We start from the raw sequence: 24,035 nt of genomic DNA on the forward strand, positions 1-24,035 counted from the left end.
CATTTTTGGGGTTTGTGCAATATACTGGAACTATGAATCAACCAAACAGGATGAGTTCACCCAACGTGCTAAATGACAAAAGGCCCTAACCCAAATTAATGGTAGCACAAACATAGCAGGTTGTGTGAATGCAACTGCTGGGTTCACTGAGTGGGTTCAGTAGACTGTGCAAGGGTAGCCAAGGATTGGCGTAGAAACCGTAGATAGATCTAAATGCGGGGTTAAGGAATAACACCACCCTCCAGCAGAAACTAAAGCCAATTGGGGGGTGGGGTGGGGAGTCTAATATTGTTTTAAATATTGTTTTATTGTGTTATGATAAAACACAAGTAGTACATTATATTATTTGAGTACAGTGGTATTTATACAGCGTTGACCAGAGATTATTAACACTCTGATGATTTAGATCACTTAAACCTTTAAAGATAAAAAAAAAGTTTATTAACTTTTTAAATTTAAAATCAAATTAAATTAAATTAAAATTTAAATTAAATTTAACTTATTGAATGTTAACTAGGAATATATTTATCCACCTACAGATTTTGAGGGACTATCTTAGAAACTCACGCAAAGCTGTGTACAGTGTTCAAATAAACTAATATATAAATTTAGCAGGCACAAAACAGAAGGGAAAAAAACCAGGAACTTTAATGAAAAAAGCCGAGGGAAAATGGGTCAGCCTGATAACCTGAACGGCAGGTTTCGAAATGCTTCCAGTCTTTTAATGGTCTTTCTCTGCTTTCTTCCTGTTCTCATATCTCCGCAAGCGGCCTGCCATTTCTCCTGAAAACTTCCTTTTGGCTTCGTGGCCACCCTGGTTCACCCGGGGAGCCCAGCAGGATTGCTCCGAATACCTGAAATACCTGCTTGATCGGTAAAGTGGATTGCAGATGGTTTGGGAAAGTGTTATTGGGGATTGCTTAAGCCAGTGTTGTCCAAACTTGGCCACTTTAAGATGAGTGGACTTCAACTCAGCCATGGCTGGGGAATTCTGGGAGTTGAAGTCCACTCATCTTAAAGTGGCCAAGTTTGGACAACACTGGCTTAAGCTGTCGTGCTGAAAGTGCTCTGTAGAGAACATAGCAGAGTTGGCAGCTTTAATGAATTTAGAGTCTATGGGAGTGGGCAACTACACTAAATTTACATCAATAATCATGCTGGCTTCCAAATTCAGGAGTTATATGCCTGGATTGGTCTTCAGGGGGCACTTTCAGTTGGGGACACCTGAATTTGGATTCCGCAATAAACAGAGGGTGAGATTCCATGGTCTAAAGAGCCTCTTCTCACTCTATGATTCTAATAAAACTTTGTTCTGGCTTCAAAAGGAGGATTTCTATCCCTTAGGCTAACCCTAATTCTTTTCTTTTTGGTTCTTCCAAAAGGCTTCATGAAGAAGAGAGAACAGGCAGAAGGATTTGCCAGAAACTCAAGGCATGTTCTTTACTGCCTTCGGTGGATCGGCAGCACTCTGCAAACAAGACCCTCATTGAAAAAATGTTTGGTGGCAAAATTAAGACAAAGATCCGTTGCCTGAAGTGCCTACAAGTCTCCTCCAGAGAAGAAGCCTTCACAGACCTCTCCTTGGCTTTTCCACCAGCTGATGAGTATAAGGCTGGACTCATTAGCAGTGCATTTATTGGGTCTGTAGAAGAAACGTGCCCAGAGATCTCTCAATCAAGGATCCAGACCCAAAGCAGACTGAAGGATTTGCCAGATAGATCAGGGAAATTGAGGGCCCTTGGGGAGAATCCTTCCAAAGGTTCACCTATTGAAATGGTTGGGCCAAAAAATGAAGAGGCCTCTCTCCCCTTGAGGTCTGAGCAAGATTCTGTTGAAGTGAAGCCCAACAAAGAATTTGACGTGGCTTTACAAAAGCAGGGGTCTGGCTCTCAGACCTCCAGATCTGTCCCTGACTTGATAAATTATTTCTTATCACCTGAAATGCTCACAGCAGAGAACAGGTATCACTGTGAGAACTGTGCATCCCTTCAAGATGCTGAGAAGCTGACTGAACTGACTGAGGGGCCTCACTACCTCATCCTCACCCTGTTGAGGTTCTCCTTTGACCTAGGAACTATGAGAAGAAAGAAGATCCTTGACAACATCTCAGTCCCATTGATGCTGAAGTTACCAGTCCTCATGTCCTCTGATCCAATGAGGACACCTGGATGGACTTCGTCATGCAAGGACTTTGCTTCAGTGGTGTATGATCTCTGTAGTGTGGTGGTCCATTCTGGTGTCTCCTCAGAAAGTGGCCATTACTATTGCTATGCTAGGGAATGTGAGGACCCGGCCACAGAGAGCCTTTATAAGGACACCTCTTGGAACGTGGCTTCAGCAAAGTCTTCTGATGTTGAGATCCAGTGGTACATATTTAACGACACCAGAGTCTTCTTCTCTTCTTTTGAATCTGTGAGTAATGTGACCTCTTTCTTGCCTAAGGACACGGCTTATCTGCTGTTCTACAGACAGCGAGGGAGTCAGTCCTCAAATGGAGCTGGTGTGGAGTCTGGCTGGACAAACGGAGGCTTACATTCTCCAGATAAAAGCCTGATGGATGCCATCGCAAAGGATAATATCTTATTCTTACAGGTAACATTGTCTTCTACCATTTATTCATTTCCTTTTTTATTCCCCCAGTTAGTTTTTCTGTTTCACTAACCTGAGATTTATGTGCTTGCTTGAGCTGGGTTTTGTGTGTGTGTGTATGTGTGTGTGGTTTTTGTCTGGGTGTGTCTCTTTTTTGATTCACAGGAACAAGAAAAAGAAGCCAGAAATAGGAATGCTTACATTTCAGCCTTACCTAAATCTTCCATTTGGTGGAAAGACCTTGATAAAGATGATGATGATGATAATGAAGGTGCCTCAGGAGGTTGCAGCCATGACCCCGGTGGAGGAGGTTCGGGGTCTTTTCATGGACTGGTCTTTTAGCTCTTGTGCCCAAAGCAAGTGGTTAATCCTACAACCATCAAGGATGAACTCCCTAACCTTGACCTTATGGCCTTGGAAATCTGACTAAGCAGTCCAAGATGAATGAGGGAGAATGATCGTATTCTAATCTTCCCTGAAACTATGGAAAATGCTGTTTTCTGGAGCAGTTGTAATCAGGACACCCTGAACCTCTCACAGAATTACACTTCCTGGAAACAGCAGGAAGAAGGAGCCACATGTTCAACTTCTGTAGCCTACCAAAATCCCCATCCCTATGGGTTGTCCCCATTGAAGGGTGGGAAATGTTCATTGTGATCTTTTCAGTGGGTCAGTTCTTCATCTGTTCAGGGAGTGTGACTCGGGACACAAAGCTTAATCCACAGTGCAGGGAAATTTCTGCCTTTTCAAAGCAAAGTCAAGAGAGAAGAGAGATATTTTTGGTAACTGGCATAATTGTTGTCCAAGGATATTTTAAGGGAAATTGTGTCAGTCCTTTGAGGTAGGCTCGGTCAAGAAAGAGGCTCAGGAAGGATTCCAGGATGCTATTTTATTGTTGTAGGTATAATAACAAAATCTTGAAAGCCTGTCTGAGTTTCTCTCTGTTCCATCTTATATTAAACAAAATCAAAGTGGGGCTATTTTGAGTTTCCTTCTTGCGCGTCCTTCTATCTCTGGACTATGTAAGCACTTCTCCAAGTCTGCCTTTAATAGCTCTCTCCTCCCTTCTCCAAGCTGATCTCTAAATTCCTTTACAAATAGGATGTTTGAGATAATCTGGAGGTCTGCTTATTTAATTATTGTGGGCAACCATGGGTAAATGTTCCATGTTTAATAGTAAAATGATGAACTAACCCCATGATTGGTCTCTGCTTCTTCTTTGAATTGTATGTCAAAGAGCTTAGATCAGATAAACCTTTCTCAAATATCTAACCTGACCTTGTCACCTGTTAGGATACCAATAGGGACTCTCTCCTGCAGAGCCCACTGCTACCGGGAGGCGTAAGTGACGTCTCTTTGTAGCAGCTACATCCAAAGAGAACTTACTCCATAGGACAACGCTGGGCTTGGTTCAACATGTAGCTGAATTTTCATCACTGTTTGCTTTCAAGTAGAGTGACCAGAGGTGGGTTGCAAAAAATCCAGGCCGTCAGTAGATGGCACCAAGAAAAACCTTCAACCAGTTGTTTTGGAGTTTGGGAGCACAGATCTGGTCATCTTAATTTAAGGAAGCACATAGCTAAGATGGAAACACTGTTGGAAGGACTGTTTCTCCCATTAAAGTGTGAGTAAAGTATGTGTTGTCTCTGATGGATATAGGCAGATGATGATGACTTTAATATAATAAAAAGGTATAAGTACACAAACTTCCCCAGTTTATTGTCATGCAGAAGCCTTGGGACTTCATTTTCCCCAATTCATGAGCTGGGCATTATATAGTTGTACTCATGCATCTAAATGGTGCAGATGGAGGAAGGGTGATAGATATTTAAAACATCCATGGATTTCCTTATCTTCCTTTCTCCTACCCTGCTCCAGGAAATCCCTACCATTCAGCTTAGTTCCTAGACCATCTAAATCTTGCTTTACTGGCTGGCTAACAGACTGAACCTTCTGTACAATGGAGAGCGTGCGCTCTGTGGGTAAAATTTGGTTTATTTTGTGCAAGAAGCAAGGCTTCTGTGGCAATTGTTTGGCCATTTAGGAATCTGAGCGAAGGTCACCCACCTTGAGAAGATGCAGCTTGTAAGAAGATCCTGCTGCCTTGGTGGCAAAAGATCTGGGCTTTCAGGAAATTTGGGACCCTACACGTCTGTCTACAGTGGCAGTGGTTTAAACATCTAATAAATAAAAGGGTTTACGATGGGAAGGTTGGCCGTGATCCAGAAATGTGAAACTCTTGAAGCTTCTGCTTCATGTTACAAATGGAGCCACAGAACAGCTTTAGGTGGTGGAGGAGGAGGAACTTGTGGGGAAAAGTGTGCTTCAGAAACATATTGCAAGAGTCATGGGGCAATGAAGGCCAACCCAGCTTCTCTGGTTTATTGGTCATCTCCTCTTACCATGTGAGGATCCTGCACATGTATCAGCCTTACGAGGTAGACCAGGCAGGAAACACAACCAGATGAGCTAATTCTATTTTATTGTAAGGCTACATTAACAGAATCTTGCAAGCCTGAAAGTACAGTTCTCCCCCCGTCTCCTTTATACCGCGAGAAACTAGGGAGGGTCTCTTCTGAGCGTCTTGCCCCATCCACATTCCTGCTGCAGGCTAAGCTGCCTTTTATCGGACTGTTCTGTTGGTTGCATCTGGTTGCCCTGTCTCCCAAGGTCATTCCCATGTACCATTACATCGTGTTGCAGAAGACTGGGGTTTCTGCTTTGCAAGAATTCTCCATTTCAGGATTGTACGTTGGAGTTCTATGCATGTAATTCAGGTTTTTCTAGAACCCCTTCACACAAGCTTTGAATAAGGAGGTTCTAGGACCATGGCCCTTCAGCTCTGGCTGTTTCCTAAATGCCTGGTGGAGGGACTGTTTGAACCCTGAGGGTGTCTTTCCCTTATCCTAGACAGGAATTCCCCAAATTTTAAGAAGAATGTATGAATCCCACATGGACAAACCATTTTGGTTCTGCTGCTAGAGAATGTACATGGCCATGTTCAAGGATCTCAAGGGAGGGAGATTATGTTTTATGGCCAACTACCAACTACCTTGGGCGATCTGGGGATGGAAAGGTGAGGTCCAAATTGCAATAATAAATAGTCCTGACAAATTTGAAGAATGCCAGGTTAGGAGAGACTTTGCTCTGGAGATGTGAACCAGGCACATTTTTAAAGATTTTTTAAAATCCTGCCTTCATTGTTTTTATAAATAACTCAAGGCAGCGAATATACTTAATACTCCTCCTGTTTTCCCCACAACAACCACCCTGGGCTGAGAGAGGGACTGGCCCAAAGTCACCCAGGCGGCTTTCATGCCTAAGGTGGGACTAGACCTCACCGTCTCCTGCTTTCTAGCCTGGGGCCTTCACCACTAGACCAAACGGGCTCATTTAATAATCTAACATCTGGATGTTAGAGCAAGAGGACAACAGACCAAAAGGGCTACTAGAGGTTATATAAAATTGAGGGTGAGGGTACAGGGCAGTGCTCAAGAACCTGGTCTTTCATCAACCCCTTGGCCTCCTTTCTCTAAAAACATAAGCCCAAGCAGATAATTTTCCACCCGCTCATAACATCTCTATACTCGTGTGCAAAATTATAGACTGCATAATTGCTAACCAAGAATTATTACTAACACACGCTGGAGCAGTTTGCTCCTAATTGTGGCCATTAATAACACAGAAATAAGTGCATTCCTTTTAGCCATGTATCATATTTATTAACAGCAATTTGTTTATTTAAAGTATTAACTAAGTTAAGCGCAAGTTCGGTTTTACAGGACAATTGTCTTCTTTTTTTTTTAACTGCAGCTCACAAAGAATAAATTAATAATTTAAGGAAAGAGAATTCACGGGGGCTAAGAAAAGAAGGAATATTCAGCTCAAATACTAAGACCACAAGACAAAAACATACTGTACATATATTTATATATATATATATATATATATATATATATATATATAATTTTTAAAAAGAGGATTTTTTTAATGAAATAAACATCGCCCACTTCCCACGCTCCCCAAGGGAAAAACCCAAAACCAACCCGCCCCCTTCCAACCATTCATTTTAGAACATTCACAGCAAGATAATAAACATCATTGTTTCTATGACAAAACACCATTAAAGACCCCCAGTCAAAGATCTCTCGTAATACCTAAATAGTTACACAAATCTGATAAATGCTAGAATTCTTCCATGACATGAACCCTTGGTGTCTGGTCCCCGCCTTCAGAAGAAAAACCATATTCTGTCAGTTTATGCAGCTGCTGTACAAATCATATAGTCATTTAGGAACAGATAATCTCGTTCGGTGAATGTTGGTACGTTGAATTTGGAGAAATGACTTGCATTGAACCCTGTAGCTCGTACTCTCCCTGTGTGCTGGTACTTGGAATACATATACAGGTAGTCCTCACTTAATGACCGCTCATTCAGCGACCGTTCAAAGTTACAATGGCACTGAATGAGTGGGACTTATGAATGGTTCTCGTAGTTGCAGCTGTTGCAGTGTTCTCATAGTCACATGATCACGATCTGGGTGCTTGGCAACTGGCTTGCAGTTACATCACCACATCCTGCAATCACATGACTGCCAGTTGCAACATTCCCTGCTGGCTCTCCACAAGCAAAGTCAATGGGGAAGCCAGTAGGAGGTCGCAAATGGTGACCACATGACATCCTCCCTTAATGACCATGCGGGATTCACTGAACAATGGCAACCAGAACTCCCATCGCTAAGTGGTATGGTCATGTGACATCATGCTTTATGACCAGATTGCTTAGTGATGGCATTTCTGGTCCCAATTACCATCATTAGGTGAAAACTACCTGTATGGGTAGTCCTTGTTTAGCGACCACCATTGGAACTGGCAACTCAGTCATTAAGCGAACTCGGTCATCTCCACTTCTGAGAACCTGCAGTGTGGTGCTCCTCAAACTTCTGGTGCACTTCTGTGGGTGGGATGAATGGGGAATGGGGCAGCCATATACCTCTATCACCTGCTGTCTTAACGGGTGAGATAGCAGAGCATGAGGGAGAATTATGGGGAATTCCACCCACCCTGGCCATTCGGGTGAGAGGTCCTGTGGCAACCAAAGGATGACAAATGATGTGGAAGCACAAGGATGGTACAGTTAGATATTTTTAGGTAATGGACTTAACTCAGAAATGGTCACCTGTCCAGCTGTTTTTAAGAGTAGCACACTGAACATAATTTCTTCAAGATGTGATCAACCAGCCTATTATGGGTATCTTTTGCTTATTCTACGGGTGTTAACTTCTCCTCTCAGTCCTCCCACAAACCCTTGGGAGAGTCACCAAACACCATATTGTACTGTGGGATCCTAAAACTATCATCTTGTATGTCAATTCAGGCCCATTTTATGTACATCCATAGATTCTCAGCCTGGGTTCACACAAGCTATATAGTGGTTTGCTGTCCAAAGGCTTATTGTGTGGTGGGAACTTAGGAAGTTGCAGTTTACTCAGCAAACCACAGTTCAGCATACTGGCTTAGTGTGTTGTGTGGATACAACCTAAAGGCTTGAGCACAATGCCAGTTTTCTCTAAGTCCACCCACAGTGATCATGAGAGAGGGGGATCTTGTGTTACTACAAAGATAACAACTCCATGGAATTGAGCTGGACTCTTGGTAACAACATGGGTGCAGCCATGTTTCTTTTCAACTCTTCTGGGGTATCTTTGTGGTTTCTCATCCAAATACTTAGCAGGTCTGGCCTTCTTTGGTTTTTCAAGATCCCCCCAGATCGGCTAGGCGCCACCTGCTCTAGGCCAAATGTTCTCTCCCATCAAACTCTATATGCGGCGATTCACGGACTTGGCAAGAATACAAAAAGGTTTTGCCATAGCCATTTTGTGGGATGTTTTTTAAACTTCTGCAGCCCTGGGATTTCCTTGGGGTTTCCCCAGGCCTGATCCTGCTTCGCTTTTTTTGAGATCCAGCAAGATCGAGTAAGTGAGACCAACTGCACGGCTAGATATCATTAAAGGATTCACTCTTCATTAGCAGCTGCAGAGATCTGGTTTAGAGCAAATGCACCATTAAAGGAAACAGTTCCCACAGTCAGCACATTACAACTTGGATGGCTTAAAAGCCTCTCTGCTTGCAATCATACACTTGGCAGAGTCGGTATGCAACCAGTCCTTTTTTGTTAAGCCAATTCTTGCACATTATTCTGGCAGAACTACCTCCTTCTGCTTCTCATCTGCTGGCTGATATGAACCACAAAATAAGGCTTCAGGTTGTGAAATTAGCAAATCTTGCATACCAATTACACAGTAAGATCTTAAGAGTTTTAACTTGTACTAATGGTGATGATTGATCATGGGGAATATGTTATGTTTGGGGAATGTTATTTATGTTTTAATGTGCATTCTGTTATAAATTGTGTTATTTCTGGCTGATCTTTGAGCCTAATAAACTGAAACTGCTCGCAATCATGTTCTGACATTAGGGAAGGTACTGTGGTTTCATTTGTATGTCATTCAAGGAGTGCCACATGGGAGCTGTTTTTTGGCTTTCCTCCTGCAATGTTTGTGCGAGAGGAGGTCACATTAAGCTACCTTTCTCAAGCAGCTAGGGCAACGTGAGAGAAGCAACTAAAGCAAAGGCTGTGAGAAACTAATGGGCCGTGAGAAGAACTTTGAGGAAGAGGAGGAAGAGCTGCAGCCAAGGCAACAGTCAGATAAGAGAAATCTGAGTCCAGGCCAGAAAGGTATTTTGAGAAAGCGTCTCAGATGTGACCCTTCCTAGTTCTCTGGAACGTAAAGGCAGGGAGGGAAGAGGCACATTTAGAATTGCAAGATTCTGTTGCTGTAACCCTATAATGAAAAACGTTTTAGTATTCATGACTTTGGTGTTTGAATCTGGTCTGCCTCGAAGGGCTGACAGGCGTTCTCATACATTTCCGGGGCTCCAAGAGACTCCAAATGCTAAACTTGCATCAAAGCTGTATTGCATCAGCTGGCAAGCGGGAAAGGATAACTATGAGAAAATTAACATCTTGGCACAAAGGATAAAGTAAGGGTTTAAAGAAGAAATGCTAGTCTTGAAATGGTCTCCCTTTAATAAAGTATTCTAAGTGAAGGCTGCAAAAATTATGGTCACTGGTGATCATTTCTTGATTTTTAGATGTGCGCTTCAAATATTTTCCAAAAGACAGCTGGGTCTCTCTATGCATCCTTCTGTATGCATTTTTAATTAGAGTTCTCTGATTAGCTGGCTATCTAAAACTGTGTGACTCCCTTTAGAGTCATACTATCCGTACAGTGAAAGCTGGTTTACATTTCTTATTATCTTTTGCATACTGGTTCATTCATTTGCCAGTAGGGTAGAATGATGGTCCATCAAGGAGCTGAACATCTGCACACCCACAATATGATTGTGGAACATCATGGAGTAAATTTGGAGTGGGTGTGTTATAATTCACCCATTTTTTCACCATTTTGCTTAGTGCTTTTAGCAGGACTTGGTCCAGCAGGACAAAACACCTAAGGGTTTTTTTTTTTTTTTTAAATTAATGCTTCTGTGATGCAACGTTGGTGTTAGGTATAACAACCCAGCGAACACAATCCCCACAACTCTCGTGAGGGAAGAAACTGCCATAAAAGCGGCTTCGCCTCCAGCCGACATGAGCACAACACAAATTGAATCTCCAGGAAACCAAGCGATCAGAATCCAAGAACATCAGATCAGCTGCATGGAGAAGAAGAAGGAACAAGAGTTGAATGAATAGCTAGAGATCAAGATGGAGAACTGAGCAGAATTGGCAGAGCAGGTTCCCATGATTTTACACCCTGATTTGGCTACCAGGAGGCCGTGTACAACCAGCTTCATCCTTTCGGTTTGAACCACAGAAGATCTAATACTATCCATAATGGATGAATGTATCTGATCTGTCCCAATAAAACAAAACCAGTTGGATATCCAACGGTGGTTAAGTAGTGTGTAAAACCACAGGAATATCTATTGAAATATGAGGGCATGACACAAAGAGCAGCTCTATCACTTGAGTCGGAGGGATCAAATAAAGAAGATTCATGCCATCTCATGGATGGAGCAGACCAAGGAAAGGCTTTGCCCTCTCATTGTACTGTTCCAAAAAAGGACTTCACTGTCTAACAGGTTTGCGTCCTTGACGTGCTGATGGCACGCTGCCTCTCTTTCCAACCTGCCTTTCTTTCTAGACTGTACAGAGCTTGCCCCAGGTGCAGAAGATGAAAAATGTGATGACATGGGCCTTCCTAAAGTTAGAAGCATGCAAGCAGCTATCCAAACAGCACTGTTCATGCACCCACAAGAATGGGTGAGGGAAGCTCTAAGATTTGCAACAGGAGGAGGAAAAAGTCAGAACTCCAAACAGCAGAATGAGAAATGCCCACTGAATGCAGAGATTATTGAAAGGGAAAATAACATTAAAAATGGGAGAGGATGGAATGAAGGGGTATCTTAAATTAGATCAGTCCACGTTATGGCATTTTGTTGTAGGTCCTAACTGTGTTTTGTACTCAGCTTCTCTTTTAAACGTGCCATACATTCAACTGCTTCGGCTCTGTAGTCAGAAAGTAGATAGGGTGCTTACAGCTTAACTTCTTGTTAGGGATTGGTGACCCCCAAACAAATTTGAGGTCAGGCTGCAAATTTGCAGGAGGCTTGAACACACAAAGCTGGATCCCTCCCAAAATTTGCTCCCATTTTAGGCAGACTTGCTGGTCTGAGCAAAGACAGGAGCGAGTTCCAATAGGTGTCCAGCTTTGTTTTTGTCTGGATAAGCCAACACAGAATGGTCTACAGTTGCTGCTAGAAAGAACAGATACTGGTCCAAAATAAATGTGGAATAAGAAACAAGAGGGAGTCCCGTTTAAAAAACACACACACACACAGATTCCTGAAATTATGCAAAAGCAAGTTCATTCTTCTCATTGAAAAAATATGGTTTGATTGTATTATTGTGGAATTCCAATGAAAAGGTCTATTTCATATAGTGGGGCAGTTCTGTCAAAGCCTCAGCAGATGGCAGTGCCTAGCTGACTTGGTGTGGGCTCAGAAGCTAAGCAAAGTCAGGCCTGGATGGGAGACCACTAGGAAATGACGTTGGCCATGATGTCGCCAGGAATCAAGCTGGTCTTTAAGGTCTTCTCCTTGTTTGATTTAGTATCATAAAACTGAATTATTAAAATGTGTATATTTATTTCTTGTCCAACCCTAACCCCAATCAAATCTTTAGTTTGATACATGGGAAAGTTCACATAAGTTTATTTTTCACTTTATGGGGTCATGGTACTGCAGTGTTTGAGAATCTCTGGGTTAGGGCTAGGGTAACTTAAGGGAAAAATTTAACCTTTAGTAAGTCAGTTTGTAAGAGGTATTTTCAGTACTAAAGATTTCTCTGGGTTTTTTCCCTCCACCTGAAACAACATTCCCAACCTTCAGTTCACTATTTATATCATGTGTTTGGAAATGAATGAGAGGATCAAAAGGGTGGACCCCAAGAGAGAAATCACCCAAATTTCTAAACAGAACCTTTACTGAGAGAGGGAGAGAGAGACTTTATTATCTGAAATTAGAAGCACCAAACTAAAGACATCCTGTTCTCACTCTGCACAAGTCTTTCATTTTAAAAAGTTGAGTCTTATGAAGATATAGAGCAGTGTTTCTCAACCTTAGCAACTTTAAGATAGGTGGACTTCAACTCCCAGAATTCCCCAGCCAGCCAGGCTGGCTGGGAAGTTCTGGGAGTTGAAGTCCACCTATCTTAAAGCAGCTATGGTTGAGAAACACTGATGTAGAGGAAAATTGCCCATCTACCTATGCTTAAGAAAGAGCTGTGCAGGCTTAAAAAGAAAACCTTTGGCTTTAAAACAAATATTTTTCTCAAGGTACAGTTGCTTTAATAATCGCAAGATCAGTGCGCAAATTATGTCACATAGGCTGGGTTTGCATAACCCAGCCAACCATAGTTAGCTGAATGGTGGGCGAGTGAATTAATCCCATCATCTGAGCTGGCACAACTTGCAGAACTACAAACTGTATCAAGCCAGTAGCCAGCCAACTCCATTTTAGCTTAGCATGTTGTGGGAACCTGGCAGGGTTGGTTTTCACTAGGTACTCAGGATAACCTGAACTCAAAACTCTACAAAGAGAGCGGAGGAGAAACCAGGGGCCCTTGACAGGAAAGAAATTCAAGCGGAAGGCCTAAGATCACTTCTGTGGGGGAAAAGCACCATGGATGAAACATGCATAGGCTGTTTGGGGTTGCCCCATTTGCCACCAGACGCAGCAATAAGACAGAACGTGGGTTTTTGAGCTGACTTTTGTCCTTGGGACTTATAAAGCAAAAAGGCCTTTTGCCCAAACTGGCTCTGAAGAGCAAGGCAGAATGAGGTGGTCAACAGATCTTTAATGTGGGAAAGTAGCTAAGAGGCTGCAAATGAGAACAAGAACAGGACGTTCATTCTCTCTGCCTCCCTCTGCCAAACAGGTCCTCATCTCACCAAAGGAAAAAAAAATGCCAAGTAACTTGATTCTTACTGCTCTACTGCCTGGTGCAAAGGCGTGGCGTTCAATAATTAACTTATGCAATCTTTCTTGGCTAGGGAATTAGCAGAGAGGGACAGCAAAGAGCTTGGAAGGAATTGGCTGGTTATATATTAGAGTTTCTCAACCTTGCCCACTTTAAGATGAGTGGACTTCAACTCCACTCATGAGTGGACTTCAACTCCCAGATGTCTAATTCTGCTATTTTACAATATTGATGAACGGTGCCTTTGGGTGCAGGTCAGACCCATTTTGAATTTTGTCTTGAACTCTCACCAACCCCAACCTTAAGAAGATTGTTGTAGTCTCTTCCATAGGCTAAGCCCACTGGACTCTTAAGGCAGTGTTTCTCAACCTTAGCAACTTTAAGATACGTGGACTTCAACTCCCAGAACTCCCCAGCCAGCATGGCTGGCTGGGGAATTCTGGGAGTTGAAGGCCACATATCTTAAAGTTGCTAAGGTTGAGAAACACTGCTGTAAGGTCAACACTGTCCACTTTGATTGGCAGCTCCTCTCGTGGGAGGGGGTGCGCATGGCTCCTAAAAGCCTTGGATGAACCCTCCAGAACTTCTCCAAAAACCTTCTCTTGAACTGTAATGTGAATTGAACTATATGGGGAGCAATGACATCAGTTGCATTCAATTGCACTTAATGCATGAATTGAATTGCACCGGTTGCATAAAATTACACTCTCAAAATCTGTTTTTTTTTTCCCCCTCCTCTTGGACCCCCTGAATATTCTTGGCATCCCTTTGGGGCCAAATGTGCCTCTTGACCAGACAGTAGCTTTTCTTTGTAAGAGGAGAGCTGGGTTCGTCTGTGGTGGTAAAAAAATCAGGCGCCCACAAAAGCTGGTGCCTTTTAATAAAATGTGTTAGTCGGAAAAGGTGTGCCAGATGCCTTTTAGCGTTTTCTTCCTGTTCAAGCCTTTTCCCCCAGCATTTTTCCCCTAGTTCATCTGGCCCTTGTATTGAATCTGGACAGATTTTGGCATGAAATCACTGCTCTTCCCTCTAAAACAGTGTTCCTCAACTTTGGCCACTTTAAGATGTGTGGACTTCAACTCCCAGAATTCCCCAGCCAGCCATGCAGGCTGGGGAGTTCTGGGAGTTGAAGTCCACATATCTTAAAGTTGCTAAGGTTGAGAAACACTGCCTTAGAGAGTCCAGTGGGCTTAGCCTATGGAAGAGACTACAACAATCTTCTTAAGGTTGGGGTTGGTGAGAGTTCAAGACAATTCAAAATGGGTCTGACCTGGACCCAAAGGCACCATTCATCAATATTGTAAAATAGCAGAATTAGACATTTGTTGTTCAGGGCTATGTCCTGAATATTCGAAAAAGACTTCAGAAAACTGAAGGGGCTATGGCTAAGTCTATTCCACAACTGGTGGAAGCCACATATCAAACATACACCAATGGAGGCAAGTTGTCAGCGAGAAAGGAAGAGTGTTTGAGTGACGTGTGTCTTTGCTCGCGGCAGCAATCGGAGGGGCTCAGCGAAGCGGAAGTGCTGGCGAGACCCCCATTTTATCCCCTCCCGTTTTTTGTGTTTTTACCGTTTTTTATAGGTAGTAGTTTTTATGTATTTATTTTTCTAATTGTTGTACGCCGCCCAGGGTCCCCTTGTGGGAGAGGGGTGGCTATATAAATATGATTAAAAAAAAAAAAAAAAACTGGAGCGAAGAGGGATGTCCTGAAGGAAGAAAGCCGGAAGGGTTTGATGGGGAGAGAGGAAGAAATCCCAATTGATGGCAATGAATGCAAGTGGTTCAGGAAGGGAGGCTGGGGGCCTGCAACAATTCCTGCTTCCCCCTCTGGTTACAATGGAAGTTGGGCGGGGGGAAACCTTTTGATTGTCTGTTCAGAATAGATTGTGTTTTGGAAGAGAAGAAATCAACTCGTCAGTTTGTGGGAAATGCCCACTCCCATTGCTTGGGAGAGAAATATTACTGTATGCCAGTGTTTCTCAACTGTGGCAACTTGAAGAGGGGTGGACTTCATCTCCCAGAATTCCCCAGCCAGCAAGGCTGGCTGGGGAATTCTGGGAGATGAAGTCCACCCCTCTTCAAGTTGCCAAGGTTAAGAAACACTGCTACACGCATGAGACTGGAGAGCTGAATTAAGAGTGAGTCACTTTGATGATGCCTAAAAGACGAGGGGTGGAAGATGCAAGCAGGCTGTACTTTTTGCAGAGGGGGCTAGATGCAAAAGGAGGCTGGTCACCAGGAACGTGGACTGCCACTCTAAGGGCAGTTAATGAGGTGGGGGTCTCCCCACCACCCCCTGCTGACTTGCAACCCTTGTTTTCTTTTGCATTTCTTTGGCTCCTGACAGCCACGAGAAAGCCAAAGGGCTCAAATGATTCAAGATGTTGATTTATTGCTGTGTGCCGAGGACGCCCGAGCATGTACAAAGTGCACCCTGCTGAGTTTCTTAGGACTACCTGGGTCCTGGTAAGCGCAGATTACCCAAGAGACGGTTACCTACCTGAGTTTAAAAATTTTTCAAGGAAAAAGAGAGTTGCTACCTGCACACACACAAAAAATGCTATTTGCAGGTAGCCATCAACCCAACGCCAGTTGCAAGATGCCTGAGTTTTGCTGCCTTTGGGGTGATGGCCAAAATATGAGTTTTGAATGGAAAACTTGGAAAAGCAGCCTTCTGGCAATTAAAACAAAAGTTCTGGTCAGCCCCTTCCCAGACGTGGAGAAGCCGTTTTACCTTTATCGGTGATAGAAGAATTAATATAATGATATACAAATATATTTCATGTTTAGTATTGAAACGTTAGGGCTTTCATCAAGGATTTCTGTATGCTGTTTCCTTCTTTAAGTCTGTACACTTGGAGGCCTTCTTTTCCAACCTCGATAGATAAGAAGCTGTCTGCACAGAGGCAAGATAAGGGGTACATTTCCAAGGAAAGCTTTTCCTAGGGAAAAGGTGTTTAGTTAACAGTCGAGGGGCCTGGAAAGGAAGGAAGGACGTTCCTAATACGGAATGCTACTGAGATGGGAAATGGGTGACTGAGTAAGGGTGAAATTCTAATGGAGGAGCTGAATGAAATGTATATATTGTGCCAAGAGGAGGGGGTCAAGCATGGCCACCCACCTCACAGCTTCCGGTCATCGCTTTGGCTTTGGGTGAAGAATAAAGAACTGAATTTCATGCAACTGCCTGTTGTCTTGTTGATCCCCGCTCAGAAACGAACTGGTAAAACATAATTCTAACACTGGCATCAGCAAAGGGGGTGGGTGGGGTGCAGCAACAATTTCTCTTCTCATTAAAGGAGGGGAGGAAAGACTTTGGCTCAGCCCTGCCAGATCCGCCTGCCGCATTCAGGGGTGACCATTTCGGAAAAAAGACCGCCGCTGGATGACACCAAGTTGGACTGGATCTGATCAGGTCATCCTATTGGGCTATCCAAATTGGAGTTTGGGTTTCACCACCGCTTTGAACCTGGCTACATGCCTACTTAGATCCCGGCACAACAGAACATGATCGATTCTTTTAGAGGTGCTTGATTGAACCCGGGCTAGCTGAACGGGTTTTCAAGATACCCCATGGCAAATCCCATTTATTTTATGGATGGTAGCAGCAGCGTGATTCAGGGAAGCAATAAAGCAAGCTACACAAGCAGGAATCGTGGACACTAACCCTTTGCCCCCAGGAACCTTAGCCCAGAAAGCAGAACTTTTGGCTTTGAGCCGAGCTTTCCAGCTGGACGATGGGGAAACTGTCAATGTTTACACTGATTTTAAGTCTGCTTCTGGACTTCTGTGTGTGCATGGGGCATCGGGGAATGAACGGGGACTGCTCACAGCTGCTGGAACCGAAATTAAATCTGCCCCAGACCTACTTACTTTGTTGGAAGTTGTATATTTTCTTCAGCAGGTGGCTGTTATAGATGGCAAAGCCCCTAAAAAGATAAAGATCCTATTTCCAGAGGAACCCAAAGAGCAGACGAGGCAGCCCTGATGGATTCAGGAGGAGAGGTTCCCCTGTGGGAACCCCCATATGCTGCCCATAAGAAGTGGCAGCCTTAGGCTGAGGAACATCTAACAATGAAGATGGCTGGTGGATGGACCCTGAGGAGAGACTGATTGTCAACCCACCCATCGAAGTGCCAAGGCAATCTGTCCTGGTCTTTACGCAATGTTTGCTTTGTGCCCAAAATACTGTGAAAAGCACCCCCTGGTGCCCAACCTGGAGGATCAGGACCTGACGAGGTGTGGCAAGTGGACTTTGGGTCAGAGAATAGCCCAGGAATTCATTTCTAAAGTGGAAAAGAAGCTGCGTGTCTCCTGGAGCCCGAGGCCACCATCTAGTGGACAGGCTGAACTTGCTAACTAGACCTTAAAGAAGACATTTGAGCAAATGATGTGGACTTCAATTCCCAGAATGGGTGGACTCCAATTCCCAGAACTCCCCAGCCAGCCATGCTGGCTGGGGAATTCTGGGAGTTGAAGTCCACCCATCTTAAAGTGGCCAAGGTTGAGAAACACTGCCTTTAGCCCTTTTCAGCATTAGAATCAGCCCCATGGATAAGTTAGGTTTTAGCTCATTTGAGATTTTATTTGGTAAACCCTTTTCAGCGACCTCACCAGTGGCGAATGGTATTCAAACGTTTGGGACTGAATTGGTGAAGCAGTATTTGGTTTCTTTGGCTGCTGTTTTATTTTCTCTTCACAGGTGTGTGTGGGTCTACCACATCTTGACCCTTGATGCTGGGGTACTTCCTTTCCAGCCAGGAGATGGGATTGATTTGAGGATCTGGAAGGACGTCCATTGCAACCCAAGTAGAAGGGGGCCAAGTGCTTTGGACAACTCACTCTTTTCTTAAGCTCGCAGGGGGGCAGCCATGGGTCCATTTCTTTTAGGGTCAAGAAGGCAACGCCGTGCCCAGCTCTTGGGAGCCAGGATGCCAGAGACTGTGACCAGCAAGGGGAAGTGCAACTTCAACTGCAACCCGGCTTGCTTCGGTGCCTCCAAGTGGCAGGATCCACATGACACCCTACTGGGAGAGCGTGTGCCTCCAGAGTGGACTGTTGAAGCTGTAGAGGACTTGACATTTTTGTTTAAAAGGAACAAGGAGTGATTGATGGGGGCTAGTCCACACCCTAGGACTCAGGCAAGGACGTTGCTTGATGGTCCTCAAACAGAAACCATCATTTACGGTCACAGCTTCCCGACTACCATCAGTGTGGTAGTAACTATGATTTAGGGGACTTCTAGCATAACCGTATTTTTGTGTTTTATTCATTGTTATTTTTATAAGGAATTTTTTGTATATGGGGGGAATACGATGATGGCCCCAAGTAGTTCTAATGGGATTGATAATGGTGCCTCTGTAGTTGCATCCAATGTATTCCTAGCTTATTAGCGTCAGGTATTCCCTATTTTCACTTGAGGCCTCTGAATTTCAAATATAAGTTTTCTCCTTTCCCTTTGCCTCTGGAGCATTACGATTTTGAGTCTCCATAGATACTTTATGACTTCATGTGAGATGTATGACTCCCTAGGTCAGTGTTTCTCAACCTTGGGAGCTTTAAGATGGGTGGACTTCAACTCCCAGAATTCCCCAGCCAGCCATGCTGGCTGGGGAATTCTGGGAGTTGAAGTCCACCCATCTTAAAGCTCCCAAGGTTGAGAAACACTGACCTAGGTACTAGGTAATCTAGTCTCAAAGGGGGAAACGATGAGATAGCCTACTTAGCTTTACTTCAGCTATGCTGCAGCCAAGATTTGGTTCAGCTTGCCCAGTTAAGCTAATTGGGGTAAGAGAGAAGGTAACAAGAGGCCCTTGTAACTTAAGAGTTATGAAGAGGCGATAGAGAATATCTGGGAATGAAATGGCAGGAAATGGTTACGATCCCCTGCACAGCTGGAATTTGAGGGAGGAGAGACTCTCTGTTTGTTCGCAGATCGATTCTGCCTGTTTTTGAGCCAGACAATTAGAAACCAAGGATGCATAGGCAAGAGATAAGCCGAGATCAGGCTAATTATAAGGGCTTTGTCAGCAGATTCCTATTAAATTTTACGGGGAGACTAGGAGAGCACTGTGACATCTAACTTGGCTGTGATTAATGACCTAATGAATAAAATTTCATTTCTTTGTAAGAACCTACCCCAAGAGAGGATGTGCTTTGTAAGAATGGTATAAAAGGAACTCACCCGAAGGGGTGCGTGTGCTCGCTTTGGAATATTTTTTCTGGCACCCTTTGTTTGCGCAAGTAAAGCTTTAATCTAATCCCTACTCTCCGTCGGTTAAGTGGTTTTGCACACCGGGCGAACGAGCCCATTGTTCTGGGACAACACGTCCTTGGAATCACAGGTGAACCATCTCAAAACTTGCTTGCAACAGGTTTTTTGACTGTCTTTTTTGCTCGTCCTCGGTTGTAACGCCATGATATCCTGGGGGCTGACCTGGATATAGTATTTGCACAACCGCTGTGATTTCCAGGACACCCAGATGGCCTCCGATCTCCAGCAAGGAGCCAACAGCCACTCTGCTCACCTGGCCAGGTGGGAACACACGAAGGAGACCATTCCCCTGTACTTCGAGCTCTGATTTTCACAGCTTTGCAGGGGTGTATGTTACCCACATCAAAGTAGCACTGTAATAAAAACTAGATAAGATGGAAAGGATCTGCAGACTAACAGGGCCCCTTTGCTGACATTTGGTGAAACGGATTCATTCGAAGTGTTGTTTTAGATGTCATCGCAATACCTAGGCAAGGGGCAATATGAAACATCCTCCTGGAGATACGCCTTCACAAGTACACCAGCATTAGCCAGGTTCCCCACTTTGGCCTTTTAAACTGTGACACTCCAAATTCAATGATGCATTTGGAAAACTAAGTTTTGCTTCAAATAGGGAGGGCTTGAGACATATAGCCAGGCATCGAATACTGCTTGAAGCAAGCCCAGAGCGGATGGATGTTTAAATGTCAAGGCTTTTATATGCTTCACTATCAGGGTCTGACATTAAACTCTGTCCTTCTACCAGACATACCACACACCAGGTACCAAACACTGCCCAATGTAGGTTCAAATATCGTAAGATCTCGGACACCGACATCATATATTCCACGAAGAGGCGATCATAGGAACCTATCGAGAAAACATCCAGAGAAGCTTCGATCTTAAAATTCCCAAGGGACAATCATGAAGATTTTTTTCTTGTTGGGTGGGAGGGCAGCAGAAGAGGAATTAATTTCAGTTCGAGAGCAATGCATTTCAAAAAGCTGATTTATGCCAGTGAACAACGACAGTTTCCCTACGTGCTTGTCCCCTGAAGGACAACTATGTACTTTAGGGATTTGAAGGTTGGCAATTTACATAAAAAGCAAAAAGGAAGCATTGCCCGGGGACTTCTTCCCCTTCTGTGAAGCAATGCAGCTAAGACAGCTTTGTAAAGAGATCACTGAAAATCAAACACAGTTAGGATGAGTAGCTGGCTGTTATTATTATTATTATTATTACTGTTCTTATTATTATTATTATCATCATCATCACCACCACCACCATCCTCATCTCTAAAAGACCTGGAGGCAGAACAGGGAGGCAAAAACAGGCTGAAAATTCCAACAGATGGCAGGAAACCAGCAAAGAGAAGGTGCTTGGTGCTAAAATCGAGAATTTCTGCAGGTAGAAAGTGGGTCGAAGGGAGTCTGGACACATGCAGGTTGGTGACAAAGCCAGTGTTGCTTCACTGAATTCCTCTGATAATAGAGCCAGCAGCGAACCCATAATAGAAAAATGCCTTTGGAGGTTGACGCAGGGTTTCAGCCAAATCTTCTCTTGAAGCACCTTGCTTTCAAAAGCAGAACTGCTCTGCCTCTCCGGAGTGGCCCGCAAAGAAGACCAAGCAAAGGTCCAGCTGGGTGGACAAATTTACTGCCCCCTTGTCCTTCTAGAAGTCTCCACTTCTTCTCTGCCAGGCCCCTGCTTGGCTACTGCTTCACCGTCTTGCTGGGCTCAGACGACTGCCGGACGTCGGTCCACTCCTGCATCGTGCTCTGCAAAGCCTGTGTCTTCTCCTTGTCCACCTGCACGTAATCCACCTTCTCGTCGGAGGCGACAGACGACGTGGAGGGCTGTCCGGAGAAAGGAGAGGACAGGAGAGAAGGGACTCGGTTAGCAAACTGAGAGGTGGGAGAACGTTCCAGATTTTGTGTAGTTTGCTTTTCAGTGTAAAGCAGTGTTTTTCAACCTTGGCAACTTTAAGATGTGTGGACTTCAACTCCCAGAATTCCCCAGCCAGCCATGCTGGCTGGGGAATTCTGGGAGTTGAAGTCCACGCATCTTAAAGTTGCCAAGGTTGAAAAACACTGGTGTAAAGCATCAGATTCAACCCTCTCAATAAAAGATTTTCTTTTCTTTTTTCTTTTGGCCTTTTTTCCTTGAACGTTTTATTTAACCAATAAAAAAGAAGAGAGGTTTAAAAACCACAAAAGTTTCAACAGATGTTTAGATCACATCCTTTTCAACAAGAAAGACTATTTCAGAAATGACTGTATTGTGTTTATGTTGTTGGAGATGCAATGAAACGAACACTTCATTTAAACATATTCCATTTCATTAAGAAGCAATTACATGTATTAACTCAATCTGATATTTATTTTAATCACATGGAAGTTGACTTTAGGACAGAGAAAACGAATGCACAATCACAAGACTTGCGCTGGAAACACAAACACGCAGCTCCAACAATTTAGCGGTTTGCAGAACTGATTAATGTAAATCAACCAGAGAGGACCATAACAAATCCTAGTTACAATTTATCAATATATGCATGTCTGCAAATATACAGTTGGTTTTATTTTTGCTTCCTTTTTTCCATTGTTTTTCCGTCTTTTATCATTTTGGTTTTTCTTTTTCTACATTTTTTGTATTTAGTTAATAACAAAATATTTTAAAAAATAAAAATAAAAGATCCTGGGCAGACGCTTCTGTAGGGCCATCTCAGGCACAAAAGAGAAAATAGGGGATGTTGCTGTATTAGAAACCTCTTATGTTCATAGACCAGAGCAGATCACGCCTTTATTTTGGGGGGATAGGGAAGGGAGAATAATAATAATTATTATAATATAATATAATATAATAAAATATAATATAATATAATATAATATAATATAATATAATATAATATATTATAATATAATAAAATATAAAAAAATATAATATAATATAATATAATATAATATAATATAATATAATATAATATAATATAATATAATATAATATAATATAATTGATGTGCGTGATATGGTTCATGGGGTCACGAAGAGTCGGACACAACTTAATGACTGAACAACAACAACAATACCAGGGATGTGGATAATTGATATGGCAATACCAGGGGATAGTAGAATAGAAGATAAAGAATTGGAGAAGATCACAAAATATCAAGATCTGAAAATCGGAGTTGAAAGATTATGGGATAAACTGTCCATGGTGGTCCCAGTGGTTATTGGCCCACTGGGTGCCATACCAAAAAGCCTTGGACGACACTTAGAAAATCGGTGCATTGACAACATTTCTACCTGTCCATTACAAAAGACCACCTTGCTTGGATCCGCACATAAACTACGCTGATACATTACGGAATTCTAGGTCAGTGTTTCTCAACCTCAGCGACGTTCAGATGTGTGGACTTCAACTCCCAGAATTGGCTGGAGAATTCTGGGAGTTGAAGTCCACACATCTGAACGTCGCTGAGGTTGAGAAACACTGACCTAGGTTCTTGAGAAGAACGCAATGCAAATGAAGGCCAACATCAACTAAAGAACTGGCAGCTGTGATTTCACATAGTTATGCATATCATAATAATATTTTTATCCCATCTTTTTAAAATGGGAGCAATTGTGTCGGATCCTTAGGAAGGGGTCTCAGAGTCTTAAAATTGCCCTGGCTCCCTGATTTTCATCCTTCCAGTTAGACGTGGCTTTACCTTACTTTCCTGTAACTCAAACTGACTGAGTTTCTACCCAACTCCATTTTAGCCTGCTGTACTGTGCCAACATGGTTTGTCTATGGTTGGGTGTGTGATATCAGTCTAGAGAACTGAGTAAATCATAGCTCCACTTATGATGGGTTAAGATGTGGAAACCCACCTACTGGATGCCATTTAATATTCTCAGCATCCCCCCAGCAACACCCCCTATTCCCAGCACTTTTGTGTGTGTGGGGAACTTCTCCTACCCTATGGGTGCCAAAACTGTGTGCACTTTGGAGTCTTTTCAGTGAGGATTAAGGAGCAAAATAGCCCATTTAAGGACTTTTACCCTTCAAAACTCCTGTATCCCCCTCTCCATATGGGCCATGCTCCACTAAGTTTAGAGTAAGGGACTCAATGTGATCTATCAAACTTAATATGGCCTTGAACTGATAGCTCACATCCCTGCCCTCACCCAACGACACTGTAATTTTGCAAAATTCAGGGACTATCAACCAACTGATGGGGGGAAAACAATTCTTAGCTGCCATCTCTCTGGTGTTTTGTGCTTAGAGAACTTTCTCAGATCCTCTTCCCTTCAGAAGCCAGGTAGGTGACAATGTTGAACAAGAATGTTGTCTAGAAGATCTCAACTCCTTCGTCCTACAGTGTGAGAAGTAGCAAACCAGCGCATCAGATCTGAGCGCACTTAAGCTCTGGATCTTCAGCATTAAGCAGTGTAAGCCAAGCCACTATACTTTGTAAATCACAATTGCTTTGCACCATGTGTGAAAATCTAGCTGTGGGGCTATTCAACAAACGATGGTTAAATTGCCATTTCCCCTATTACTAGTAATCTAGGAGCTGCTGATTTTCCCTCCTTCCACCTGCTTTCAAAACAGCAAGAACGTGTGCATGTGCGTGGTGCGCGAGTGGGTTATGTTC

General features: G+C 43.3%; 2 protein-coding genes across 7 annotated transcripts in view; one reads left to right on the top strand and one right to left on the bottom strand.

The window, feature by feature from the left end:
* USP35 (ubiquitin specific peptidase 35) overlaps positions 1-4,159 on the top strand; it is a 31,234-nt gene extending 27,075 nt beyond the window's left edge. Inside the window, exons 9-11 of one of the 3 annotated variants that reach the window (XM_088140492.1) lie at positions 768-874; positions 1,383-2,592; positions 2,687-4,157. In XM_088140492.1, the coding sequence (XP_087996618.1) occupies positions 768-874; positions 1,383-2,592; positions 2,687-3,019 (1,650 nt within the window). In that variant the 3' untranslated portion in view covers positions 3,020-4,157. Of the gene's footprint in view, positions 1-767; positions 875-1,382; positions 2,593-2,686 lie in introns of all 3 variants that reach the window. The other 2 variants (XM_088140493.1, XM_088140491.1) reach the window with 2 other exon arrangements.
* An 854-nt stretch (positions 4,160-5,013) lies between these two features.
* Positions 5,014-24,035, bottom strand: part of GAB2 (GRB2 associated binding protein 2) — a 135,440-nt gene continuing 116,418 nt past the window's right edge. For 2 of the 4 annotated variants that reach the window (XM_088140496.1, XM_088140498.1), the window contains exon 10: positions 19,435-21,249. In XM_088140496.1, the coding sequence (XP_087996622.1) occupies positions 21,106-21,249 (144 nt within the window). In that variant the 3' untranslated portion in view covers positions 19,435-21,105. Of the gene's footprint in view, positions 10,309-19,324; positions 21,250-22,852; positions 23,754-24,035 lie in introns of those variants that run through there. The other 2 variants (XM_088140495.1, XM_088140497.1) reach the window with 2 other exon arrangements.

The sequence above is a fragment of the Python bivittatus genome, unplaced genomic scaffold, assembly GCF_059951505.1.
Source record: "Python bivittatus isolate LINGU-HERP-01145 unplaced genomic scaffold, Pbiv_v1 ctg000340_np1212, whole genome shotgun sequence".
In the NCBI taxonomy this organism is placed as follows: Eukaryota; Metazoa; Chordata; class Lepidosauria; order Squamata; family Pythonidae; genus Python; species Python bivittatus.